Here is a 12,744-nt window from a genome sequence, read left to right on the forward strand (position 1 = left end):
ATATATATATATATATATATATATATATATATAACCGAAAGTATGTATATCATCCGGAAATATTAATTCAAATTCAAAACATCCCAAAAAATCCGAAAATTATATCTCCTCCTCTTGGTTTTGAATCAAACAGATTGTCTTTGTAATTCCAAAAAAAAAAAAAAAAAAAAAAAAAAAACAATGATCTAGTTTAAATGTTACACGATTTAAATCTTCCCATTATATCCATTTTTCTACTAACAATATAATACTAATAATATTGTGTGTGTGAGGTTCAATAGATAACCACAATTAACCAATGAATCAAGGAACCAATCTTTTTTTCAACTTTTAAAACTTATTTTTTATCAAAAAAAAAAAAAAAAAAAAAAACTAAAAATACAGAAATTCATAACGTTTTATCCTTTTTCCAATGATATAAAATTCGATTTTTTTACGTCAAATTCACAATGTGAATCTTTGAAAATTCACAACATGAATCCGGATTCACACGGTGATTCCGAAAAATATTTTTCACATTCACAATGTTAATATATGAATTTGGATATTTTTAGATTTTTTTCCGATAAAAAATAAGTTCTAGAAATTGAAAAAAAGTTTTGGTTCCTTGAAGAACCAATAATTATGGTTCTCTATTGAACTTTTATATATATATATATATATATATATATATATATATATATATATATATATATATATATAAACTTACACACTTTGAAAATCCTATTTACGCATGCATCATTTCGTGACTCACTACATTCATACATCGGGTTAGTGCTTTGTCTTCATTGTTTGTCATAGGTGCTATAATTCCAAAAGGGTAGCATTCAAATGAATTCATGGAAAACAACTTTGTGTGCCTAAAAAATCCGGATTCTGCAATTAGAAGAATTCATATATAAGAATAAAAGGGGGGAAATACCAATTGTTGAATTGGGATTCAACTTGTATTGCTGAAAAGAATGAGAATATCAAAGTTATCACTGATGAATTGAAGGTGTGGCAACTAGAGATTTTTCATGGAAGGCATATGCAAATTGTTGAGTATTGTAGTGTCCCGGTTGACACGGGGATTAATGTGTTGGAGCATCGTTCATTTGAATGTTTGGAAGGGGGTTCGAGAAGTAATGTCGATGTTGAATCAAGAAAGTCTAGAAATGAAATATTGTACTCTTATAACTTATTATAGTTAGAGTTGTAATTTTTGTTTCTGTTTATGGATATTGTGTTTAAATATTCGTTTAAAAACTTTTGCTTAGTAAAAGGCATAGAATATACAAATGAACTTTTCGTTTTCTTTTTTGGTCAAATCTTTCGATGTTGAAGTTTGATGACTAAATTGCTGTAATTAGGTAGATGTTTGAAAGTATATTGGGGCAATAGAACAAAAGGGTAATATGATCATTTTCATCATTCAGATTGTCAGTCAGATGTATAATTAAACATCCAAGTTTTAGTCAGAGCTAGACTCGGTCAGAGTTTGTGACTCGGTCGGCCTCTGACTCAGTCAGATCTAATTCAATCAACAACTATCAAACTAACTCTAAGTCAACTTTGAAATGTGTGGCCGTGTGGGTATAATAAAAAAAACTACGAATTTCTTAGTTATTTCTTGATAAATAATTACGGAAAGCAACTTATTTAGTCATTTTTTAGAAATTTCATTTTTTAATAATATCAAAATTTTAAAGCATAACATTATTTGTCCATGTAATAAAAACCGAACACCAAAATCATATTTATTAGAGCAAATGCTATTTAATTTTCTCCTTTATAGTAAGAGTGAGAAAAATCGAATCATAAAACTAAAATAAAAAATGTAAAAAATAAAGAAATAGAAACATCCATAAAACCCATGGGTTTGTTTTTTTTTTTTTTTTTTTTTTTTTTTTTTTTTTTAAATCAAAATATTCGATTCGGTTTCAATTTTAGGAATTAGGAAACCACAAAAAAACCTACCCACACTAATTTGTATAAATTGCTTATAAATATATTTAGTTTATAGATATTATAAGTATGTTTGAGTTAGCTTTTTTATGTCAAAAATGATTTTTAAGAAAAGTGCTTATTAACTTATGGTTTTTAGGAAAAACTTGTTTTAAAAAGTGTTTGGATACGAAAAGCTGCTTTTTCAGGGGTAAAATGGTTAAAAAGCTAAAAAACTAGGATTTTCCAGCTTTTTGAAAGCTTTGCATTTTCCTAACCAAAAAGTTGTTTTAAAAAACGCTTTTTAAATAGACAAACACTTTTTTAGCTTATTAGCTTTTTAAAAAACTAAAAAGCTATCCCAAACACCCACTAAATTTACATAATTTTCTAACAATGACTTAATTAACAAAACAATGAGTTGATTAAGGTGTTGAACATATGAATTTGAGATATGAAGTTTCAATCCCTTTAGCTTATTTTATTTGATTTTTAGTTGTTGTGGTTTACTCATCCCATGTTGGGGGTACTAAAAATTCTTATTTCTCTTTGGTTATAAATGTTAGGGATGTGCTTCGGGCCGGAACTGACAGAACTCGAATAACCCGAAACCCGAATTAGACTAAAAGTGGGAATCGAAACCCGGACCAATTATACTAATATGGGACTGGTTCGGTTCGGGTAATACGGGTTTCAGTTCGGTTATTAACCCGAAAGGACCGAAATAACCCAAATAAACATTACACAAAGTTTTTGAAATGAATAACCCGAATAAACCGAAATGACCCGAATAACCAAAATAAGGAAATTCTATATTTAGTTTAAGAAAAAAAAAAATATTAATTTAATATTTTTTTCTTAAACTAAATATAAAATTTTCTTATTTGGGTTATTCGAGCCATTTCGATTTATTTGGATTATTCGGGTCATTTCAGTTTATTCGGATTATTTGGTTCAAGTGACTATTCATTTTTCGGGTCGGTCTTTTTGGCCCGATTAAACCTTTAGTTGGGTAACCCGGACCGAAAAACCCAAAACCCGAATTGAGCAAAAACAGATACCCAAGAACCGACCCAAATAACTTATTCGGTCCTAATTCGGGGCGGTCTGGTCCGGGTTCCAAACGCACATCCCTAATAAATGTATTGATCAATTTGCAAACTTATACACCACATTTCATTTGATCCATTTGTAAACTTTTTTATTATATTACATCTATCACTACATCGATTGACGGATATAAAAAAATTTAGGGTGCGTTTGGTTGTGGAAAATTTTTCAGTTTTCTAGGAAAAATTTCCAAGAAAAACAGAAATTTTGAAAACGCGTTTGGTTGGTTCAGTTTTCTAAGAAAATGAAAATTTTTAGTTTTCCAAATTGTATGTAAATTAGAAAAGTGATTTTTACAGTTTTCTAAAGTTTTTCAAATTTTTAAGATGAAAAATGAAAACTCTACCGTTCCAACCAAACGCGTTTTCATTGAAAATTGAAAATGAAAACTCAACCCTATTTTCTGAAAATATTTTCATAGAAAATGAAAACAGTTTTCCACAACCAAACACACCCTTAGTTTTTTCATCAATAAAATAGCAATAACGACCTACAAACCTTAAGATTTAGGTGGTGTTTGGTTTAGCTTTTCAAGTCCAAAAGTCCTTTTTGAAAAAGAAAAAAAATGAAAAGATGTTTGGCAAACTTGTTTTGAAAGTTACTTTTGCAGTTTTTATATAAGGAAAATGAACTTTTTGGAAAAGTCAGGAAATCCTGACTTTTTGTAACTTTTTTAAAAAAGACTTTTGGGCTTTTAAAAGCTAAGCCAAACACCCCCTTAGACTTCATATTAATTTGGGAGACTAAAACTTCTTTTTCGGTATAAATTTTTATAGTTGTGGTTTGGGTTTAAAAAAACCGACCTATATTGGTTAAAACCGTAAACCAAAAAATCACAACCGATTGGGTTGATATAATTTTGGTTTTGAAAATCAAGAAGCTGATATTACGGTTTTAAAAAACCGCATCAGGCTGATCCCTATTTTGTGGTGCTTCATTTCATTAGAGTTTTGATTAATTCATACCAAAGCATGGGGATTTTTCCAATTGAGTATATAATAGTTCAGGGACTTTTCCAGTAAACTTATGAAAGTCCGGGGGTGTCTTTAGCACTTTATAAATTCACTTCCATCCTCGATGCCTATTTCAGTTCACAGTAGCGATAAGGCGAGTATAATCTTATACCATTTTGCTGCTATTTTTGGAATTAGAAAAGGAAGCACGAAACAAAATCATGCTGGAACACATAACAGCAAGTGAAGTAGCCGGCTATGGAGTTGGTGCTCTTCTCCTTTGCGCCACAATTTCCGCCCCTAAGATCGATTCTTTCATCTCTGCTTCTCAACGCAGGTAATCCCTTATTGTTTTGTTTTTATCTCTCTAGATTCAACTGTTTAGTTGCATCCATCATATTTGGAAGTAATCTTGCACCTTGCTTATGTTTTTTCTTGATTAATTTCATCTTAGATATTTGAATGTTATTGTAGGGTTAATGTGGAAAGAAAGAAATTCCCAAAATTTCTTCTAGTTCGATGCATTCATAATCATGTGATGCAATTTTGAATCTTATTTATGGGTTTTTTCCATTTCTTTCATATTAGATAATAGAAGAAAATTCTTGGATTACAGTGTAATAAAGTTGGAACAATGAAATTGTCAGCTCACACATTAGAAGAGATAATTTTGGATTATGATTTATGGGGTAATTGGGTAAATAGGAAAGACCGAAGAATAAAACACCCAATATTTCTAGATCGACGCCTTCTAAGTTCTAAGTAACTTGTTTTCTATTTATCTATCTTTTATTCATTTATTTATTTTACCAGTTTGACTGTGTTAATGATATAACATAAGCAAGCTTTTCTGATGATATTTGTTGGAATACGTAGCTCATTAGGCATGTGCAAGAGATGTGGTGATCTAAGGTTGATTGCATGCTCAAATTGCAAAGGTTCTGGATCACTCAGACAAGATGGCGTATTTAGCTTAATCACTTCAGATGAAGTTAAGTCAAAGACGAGTTCTTTGTCATGCAACAAATGTGGAGCTAGAGGCCATTTCCCTTGCCCCGAATGCAGTAAACTGTAAAGTAATTCAACTTGATTGTTTTCGATTATCAGGTTTTATTTGGAATTGTATATTGTCATTATTAATTATAAACAAATATTCTTAGCTTTTAAATCCTCTAGCCACAATAAGTCAATACTTGTGGAGTAAACTTAGAAGTCTGGATTATAAGGTGATGAAAATAAAATTATAATTCGTAACATCCACATTATGTTGATGTAGGTTTGGGTATTGATACAAATACCAATCTGTGGATTAATGAATAGTTTAGGATCCGAAACATCATTGAAGTGCATAATAATACTAGTTTAATACTAACAGGTGTAATATTTTTCTAAAACATCGTTGAAGACTTGAAGTGCATAATAATACTACGTTGATCCTTAAAAGGGTAATATTTTTCTTGCTAAAGATCATTTCAGTTTATTGGTATCTTGCATAATTGATCATTTTTTGATGACTTTTACCGGGTTTATATATGAAATAATTTCATCACTTAGACTATACGTGGACAATGTTACCAGCGGCAAACACCGCCCCGGTGGACTTATTGTCGGCGGCATTATGTCGATGGCAAGGTTCTGCCATTCAAAAATTTGAACGTCGGAGATGTTACCGTTGCATTTTATGTCCTTTGGAGTGTGTTTGATTTTTTTTAACCTTATATATATATATATATATATATATATATATATATATATATATATATATATATATATATATATATATATATAGCTCATGTGAAAATACAAATAATTTGAGAAAACGCGAAAATAAAGAAAACCTATGAGATTGTGCCCACTTGAACTTTATATTTTGGACAAGAATCCATCCAAACTTTTAACTAGATGATAATAATCGATGATAAATGAGAAATTGTTTCATATTTGCAAAACATGTTTTTTTTGACATTTTTATTATGAAAACTTAAATCGAAAAGTAGTTAAGGACGTGAAAAAGAAACGGTTGTTAAAACGACCTTTAAATCCATATTACCATAATATGCTCTAATGTGAACTTATTATCTTTAATTTATTGCTAAGGCTGGACGGAGTGGGAGCGGGGAAGGGTCGCGGGTGATGGGTTTTGGTCATAAGACATCCTATGTGCTCATACAAACCCTAAAGCTCGGATCTAGGTTTCTCTATTGTACATGCTTGAATCCAAGACTATAAACCCTAATTCTAGCATATGGAAATCACAATTCACATGTAAATAGGTTTAAGAACTTACCTTGATTGTTATATAGCAATAACAATCCAATTCCTCCTTGAATTGACCTTGGAAAGCTGAGAGTCACAAGTGTCACTCCTCTAATGGCTCACAAACACCATAAGCAAATGGAGAAGGTATAAAGAGAGAGGAGAGAGGTTAGAATTCATATTTAGGGCTTCTTGGGAAGGGATACACGAATTCATGGCCTTGGGGTTGTTTATATAGGTGTAGAGATAGGGTTTCAGTCATTATCCTTATCTAGTTGATTATCCATTAAGCAACCAATAAGATAATCCTTGAATCCTTATCATACTCGAATTCTAAGGCTTTCCAACCTTAAATTCGTTCACCACACTTATAAGATAATCCTTACCTTATTTTGTAACTATCACATAATTACAAATCAGCCCCTCTAGTTTAATTAATTACATTTGATCACAAAACTAATTCTTAATTAATTATTGACCAATATTAATTAAACAAATATGATTTCTCCTTTAATATATTATTCTTATAACATATTAATAAATCATATTATTCTCTCTCTCTTTATTCATTTCTCCAATCAAGTTGCTTTGGTGAAGGCAACCCAAAAGGACCATGCACCATCGGGTCAAGTACATACCAAAATAGTTATGGACTTAGACACTAATCCAACAGTCTCCCACTTGGATAAGTCTAACAACTATTCTGCGTATGACTTCGGATCCCGATCTGCAATCGTAGCTTTCCAAAGCCGCTGTCAACTATGATCATATCAGATACACGTGTCCTTAGATAAGGGATCATATATTCCTCCATTCTAGATATCATATGAGAAATGATTTCAAATCATTTTCTTTGTACTACTTCTCGATTTCTGATTTATGACGACTGACTAATTGAACAAATCAAATTAGCCCTAGCCCGGCCGAGCATTTACGTTTGTCATCACTAAACCATCGAGGGGCCCAAAGATATCGCTTTTATTCTACTTTGAATAAAAGGAATGGATAAACTTTGATACAATGCTCGCTTGCACTCACGCACCAAATCACACACAACAATATGTTTTATAACACCAAGTTACTGGTGCGTTTACATATTATCAATGTGCAACCGATTTGCAAGATACAACTCACACATCTCGGTTTCAAGAATATAAGATGTTATCGTCTCACCAATCACTCGCGATACAATTCATGGAGTGATCCAAGTGAGCGTGGGTCTAATCCAATGCTCAAATCACATTCATAAGCACTCATGAACGTTGCAGCAAACATTTGCTTATGTCTAATACTTTTCTAGACATTCCACACACCAATTCACGACAGTCTTCATTCATATCTACTTCCAACATATGAACGACTGTGGCCCGTTTGAATAATTCGATTATTCTTAATAAACTCAATTATTCTGGAAGTCAAAACATGCAAATGTGAAACACAAGAATAATACTAATCCCATATGGCCTCAAACCTTTGAGTATAAATAAAACTCCTTTTATTTATCACCATATCGATTACTCATTATTTGTCGTTTCGGGTAATCAACTTCTTACTTGAATTCCAACACTTGTCCCATGCTCCTAGCATGCACACAATGTTTACCTATGGTTCTTACTTTGTGAAATAGATCAATTGAACACATTTCCAATCTTTCTCATTTTACAACTTCAAATCCTTTTTCCATAAGTGTAAGAATATCAATTCTTGCTACTTATAGAATATGCTAGATTCTAACACTTTATGCAATGATCCTTACGTAATTTCACTGCACCAAAGTCACAAAGACTATAGCCAATGATATTACAAAGTCCTCTATCGGAGATTGTTACAAGACAATTCCATAGATGTGATGTCTCTCACTCACAGTACATTCTTTGAACATCCTTTTGCATAGAAGTTTCTAATCTAATCATAGATTTCTCAATATTCAATTCCCAATATGGACACACTTCCATATGTTCCATATGACAACTCATTCTTAATAGAATCTTATCTATTCGTAATGATGTCGATATGGTCCATCCAATATGGAAACATTTCCATATTTTCCAATACTATACTTCCAACTACTCACAAGCGACCAATCCTCGTCGAACTTTGGGTTGTCCTTTGATAGTTGTTTAATTGTTTTAGTCAAAACCAATTCTAGTCCCTTTTCCCTCTAAATGCGCTCGACATTTGGAAAATTTTAGAATGGTCAAACATCATTTGCAATGGATCCTATACTCGAAGCGTATGGGACACGACGTATAATGTTTTATTTGCTATGTTCTCAAAATTCGAATTGTGAAGAGGGATGCCGTAATCATAATCGAAACTTTAAGAACACACTTTGTACCTTTGACTAAATTTTATTAACATTTCTCAACCTAATCCTTTAGATTTGAAATGAAGCATAATATTCTCTCCCTTAATTATAGTAAAACAACCTTTCAACTCTTACAACTTTGCAAAGTATGACTCTTGTTTTCTATAATTAATATTGCTAACCTTGCAATACTTTCCTTAATAATCATACAATCATAACATTTATGCTCCCACTATCATGATGATTATTATAAAACATAACACTTATGCTCCCACTAGCTTCGACATGTATTCATAAACATCTTAACTTTCAGAAAACAATACTTATTGAATTTCTTAAGTTCATGTTTCTAATACTTAGTACTTTGATAATCCTTTATCAATGCTTCTTGAACTTATACACCTTTGCCTTCGATAGTTCATATGTGTGTCTAAACAATTAAGACTAGTTGCCAAACCTCACAATTCAAATTATGGAAAGGGATGCCGTAACCATGATTGAATTTGAGAATGCAATTTTACAATCACTATCTTCTTAAATCTTTCTTAGTGAAAGCATTTCCTCACAATCATTTTCATGAAGGAGGAAATCTTATGACACTTAGATTTGAGCGGTGTATGTGTTCCTATCCATGTGAATTTGTCAAAACCAAGGTTTACGACAAATTCAAACTCTTATGGATCGAACTTTCTTGGTCTCGATTTCTTGCCTTTATGGTAGCACAGCTGCCCACCATGTCTTCCAAGTAGTTAAGCAGCTCACCCTTTCCTATCAATGTACCTTTCATTGATTAAGGTGCTTTGCCTTTTATGCGTTCAAAAATGAGAACTCATAGAACTCACATGCATAATTAACTTGATTGGATTGGCACATAATCAAGATAATGTCAACACGACAGGTTGTAAACCTCAACTCGTGTGCTAGTGATGATCGATAAGGTTTATTTGATTTGTTCTTGAAACCTTTCAAGACCATTAAGACTCCCACTGACTCCTTGACATATAAGATTCTCTTGTCAAAACATTTCTTGACAAACAAATATTCAAGAGTTAGTGTAGCTTTTATCAAAACTCTTCACAAATTGGTCCTAGTTGGTCTTTGTCTTATCTAAGACATCACAACTTACCACATTTAATGAAAGTTATAAACCTTCTTAATACCTTTCACTCAATGTCACAATCTTAACCTTAAGACTTGTTATTGGAACGAAGTATGATTGACTTATTGATTTAACCATTTCTTCAATTCTTGATTCCTCTTCTTAGACATACAATTGTACTAAGACTCACTTAGAAGATCAATTGAGATATGGTTCTTAATCATTAAGACCTATCATAAAGCATAAAAGCTACTCTCCCTTCTTCTTAGAATGGAAAAACTTTTATCTTTCTGCCTACTTGATTCTTCTTATTCGTTCTACTATTGATCTAAACCCTTTAATCAATTTAGAATTACACTTAATCTTGTAAGTATAATCATATTTACTAAGCCTTTAGTAAATCATGACGAATATCTTTGTTATTCTTATGGTGAACTTGATCAACACACTACTTTGTGTACTTGATCTCCTAGTCCTTCACTTGACACTTTGTCAACGAATTGGTCTAATTTCCAAATATGAATTTCTCATTCATCATGCAACCAAGTTGCATGATTCCAAATTTCTGTCCGATTGAAACTTTGGGCGATGAGAAACTCTCCCTATTTGGTAAATTCTTGACATTTCCATAAATAACATAAACAAGAATCATATCCATTCGTTGTAGAAATATTCAAACATCGATTTTCATAATGATTTCATTGTAAGGAAATAAACAATTAAATAAATAAGTCAAACAAAATTTATTTTATTTATAAAAGCAGCGGAAAAAATTGTCCTTACAATGCAAAAATCCATTGAAAACTATGTACAAAAGAAATTTTCTAACAACCCTATCATAACTTTCTAAGCTCAAAATCTAATCTTCAAGTCCATGCGATCGAGATCCATCTCTTGTGATTAGATTCATCTTGCTTTTTCTTATCAAGCTTCCTTTCTTTTCAAAACATTCAAATGCAATCTTATTACATCATGTATCAATGAATAGGAACTTAATTGAGTTAGATAGTGGATATTTACCTAAAGCGCAATCATACTATTGACTCTCCCATCTCTTAGATCTCTTAGGTAATTAGGGCAACTTTGTCTCCAATGGCAATCAAATTGACTCTTTCGGAACAACACATGGAACTACTTCAGACATCGCCTTTCTCTTATGATCAAACTTTTCGACCATTGCATGTCTTTCATTGCCATTGTCTATATCCATAGAGGTCTTGAAGGCAGATTCACCAATTAACTTTGCTTTTCTATTGCGCCAAACCATTGCTGATTCGGCAGCAATAAGCATATAGGTGAGATTTATAAGGGTCACGTTGTGGTTCGTCATATAGTACTCTCTTACGAACTCACTATATGAGTTGGGAAGTGACTGAAGAACCCAATCAACAGCCATCTCTTCACTAACAACGGATCCCATCATTCTTAGTCTATCAATGCGCGACTTCATCCCTAGGACGTGTGTACACACCGACTTTCCTTCTTTATGTTTACTTGCCAAAAGGGCTTGAGTGATATTGAACCTTTTAATTTTACAATCTTGTGGGTTAGGGAGAATAATTGGAGGAGGAGGAGGAAGTGAAGCATGATTTCTTGATCCTCGAACGAATCGTGGAATATCATCTTCATGTGGAAAGCTTGTTCCACGGGATTTAAGAAGACCATAGTTGTCGAACTTTGACATCTACAAAACGGGAGAAAAATGAATTCAAGTTAGTTGATAGATTGAGTCCTTGGTAGATCACCCAAATGAAATTCCAAGGCTAGGACCCAACACAATACGCTACAACCTAGAAAAGGGATGCCGTAATCTAGTTGCAGAATATTTGAAGGTAAGTGAATGACGATTCACTAATTTCCACCATGAAAAACGAAAAAGAAATTTAAGTTTTAAATCTATGAAAACTCCTAGATCCTTTGAGATACATTGAACTTTCAATGGCATGTTTAAATCTCGATATGCCCCTCTTGTTTGTGACTGGGATGCCGAGGATCACAAAGCGGGTGTGAATAACCATGCAAACTTACATGGTGCCCTCACATGTTACAGTCACCTATTCGATGTGCCGGTAAACCACACACGCTCCACCGAACTATGACAAACATTGAGTCACCCTTTGCTACCTTTGCTTAGACCCATTTAGTGTGCCGGTTAACCACACACGCTCCACTAACGTCTTCGCAAGGGCACAAAGTGTAATTTCATGGAATTGCATCAATTCACTTTTGCCTAAGTAACTAAGATTGGGAATTTTATGAAAACATTTAGTTACTTTAGTAATTCATTATACTTATAATGGAAGGTTTCGTCCTATCCTACCCGTTCGGCTAACGACCCTCCACTAGTCAAGAGTGCGGTGGGTAAGAGTGGATACCCATTCAATCGCCATTTTATAGGCAATTTCCTTAAACACCCCTTATAGACTAGCTTCGTGAATGAGGCCTACTAACGGTAAGACTGACTTTTACTCATACATATATATAATGTTAGACCTTTAATGTTATATATAGTATAGGGCGTATTTTATACTTTTAAAATACTAGGTGGTCTAATTTAACAATTATACTTTTAATTCAATTAAATTGTAAACCTAAACTTTTATGGATTTACTAAACCTCTTTTAATTATACACCTTAATTAATTAATAAAACCATAAGGGTGTGATGTGAACTTTTTCAAAACAATACTAGAGTTTTAGAATTTAACATTCCTAATTAAACTTTTAATCAACTTTTAAATTCCAAAACTTGAGGCAAGTTTTGAAACATTTCAACACATTAGGGTTTAGAATTTAAATATGCATCAAAATTAAACTATTTAATCAAAATTTAAATTCCAAAACTTGAGGGCAAGTTTTGAAACCCTTTTCAAAACATTAGGGTTTCAACTATTTAAATTTCAAAACAACAAAACTTTTGGGGTTCAAATTTAAACTATAAAACCTAAAGGGCAAAATATGAAACTTTTCATAACAACAAGGATCAAATAAAAAATAATTCAAATTAACATTTAATCACATAATTATCCATATTTGATTTATTTAATGATTTCTTGCAAAACAATTTATCAATTTACTCAAAATAATTAATCA

At 32.1% G+C, this 12,744-nt stretch overlaps 1 protein-coding gene across 1 annotated transcript; it reads left to right on the forward strand.

Moving 5' to 3' along the window:
* Positions 1–4,134: 4,134 nt before the first annotated feature.
* LOC111876647 (uncharacterized) lies at positions 4,135–5,157 on the forward strand. Its single transcript, XM_023873199.3, has 2 exons — positions 4,135–4,326; positions 4,866–5,157. Exons 1-2 carry the CDS (start codon positions 4,211–4,213, stop codon positions 5,062–5,064), a joined length of 315 nt encoding a protein of 104 aa, XP_023728967.1. The 5' UTR covers positions 4,135–4,210; the 3' UTR covers positions 5,065–5,157.
* Positions 5,158–12,744: the final 7,587 nt, after the last annotated feature.

Source organism: Lactuca sativa, chromosome 2 (assembly GCF_002870075.4).
Source record: "Lactuca sativa cultivar Salinas chromosome 2, Lsat_Salinas_v11, whole genome shotgun sequence".
NCBI lineage: Eukaryota > Viridiplantae > Streptophyta > Magnoliopsida > Asterales > Asteraceae > Lactuca > Lactuca sativa.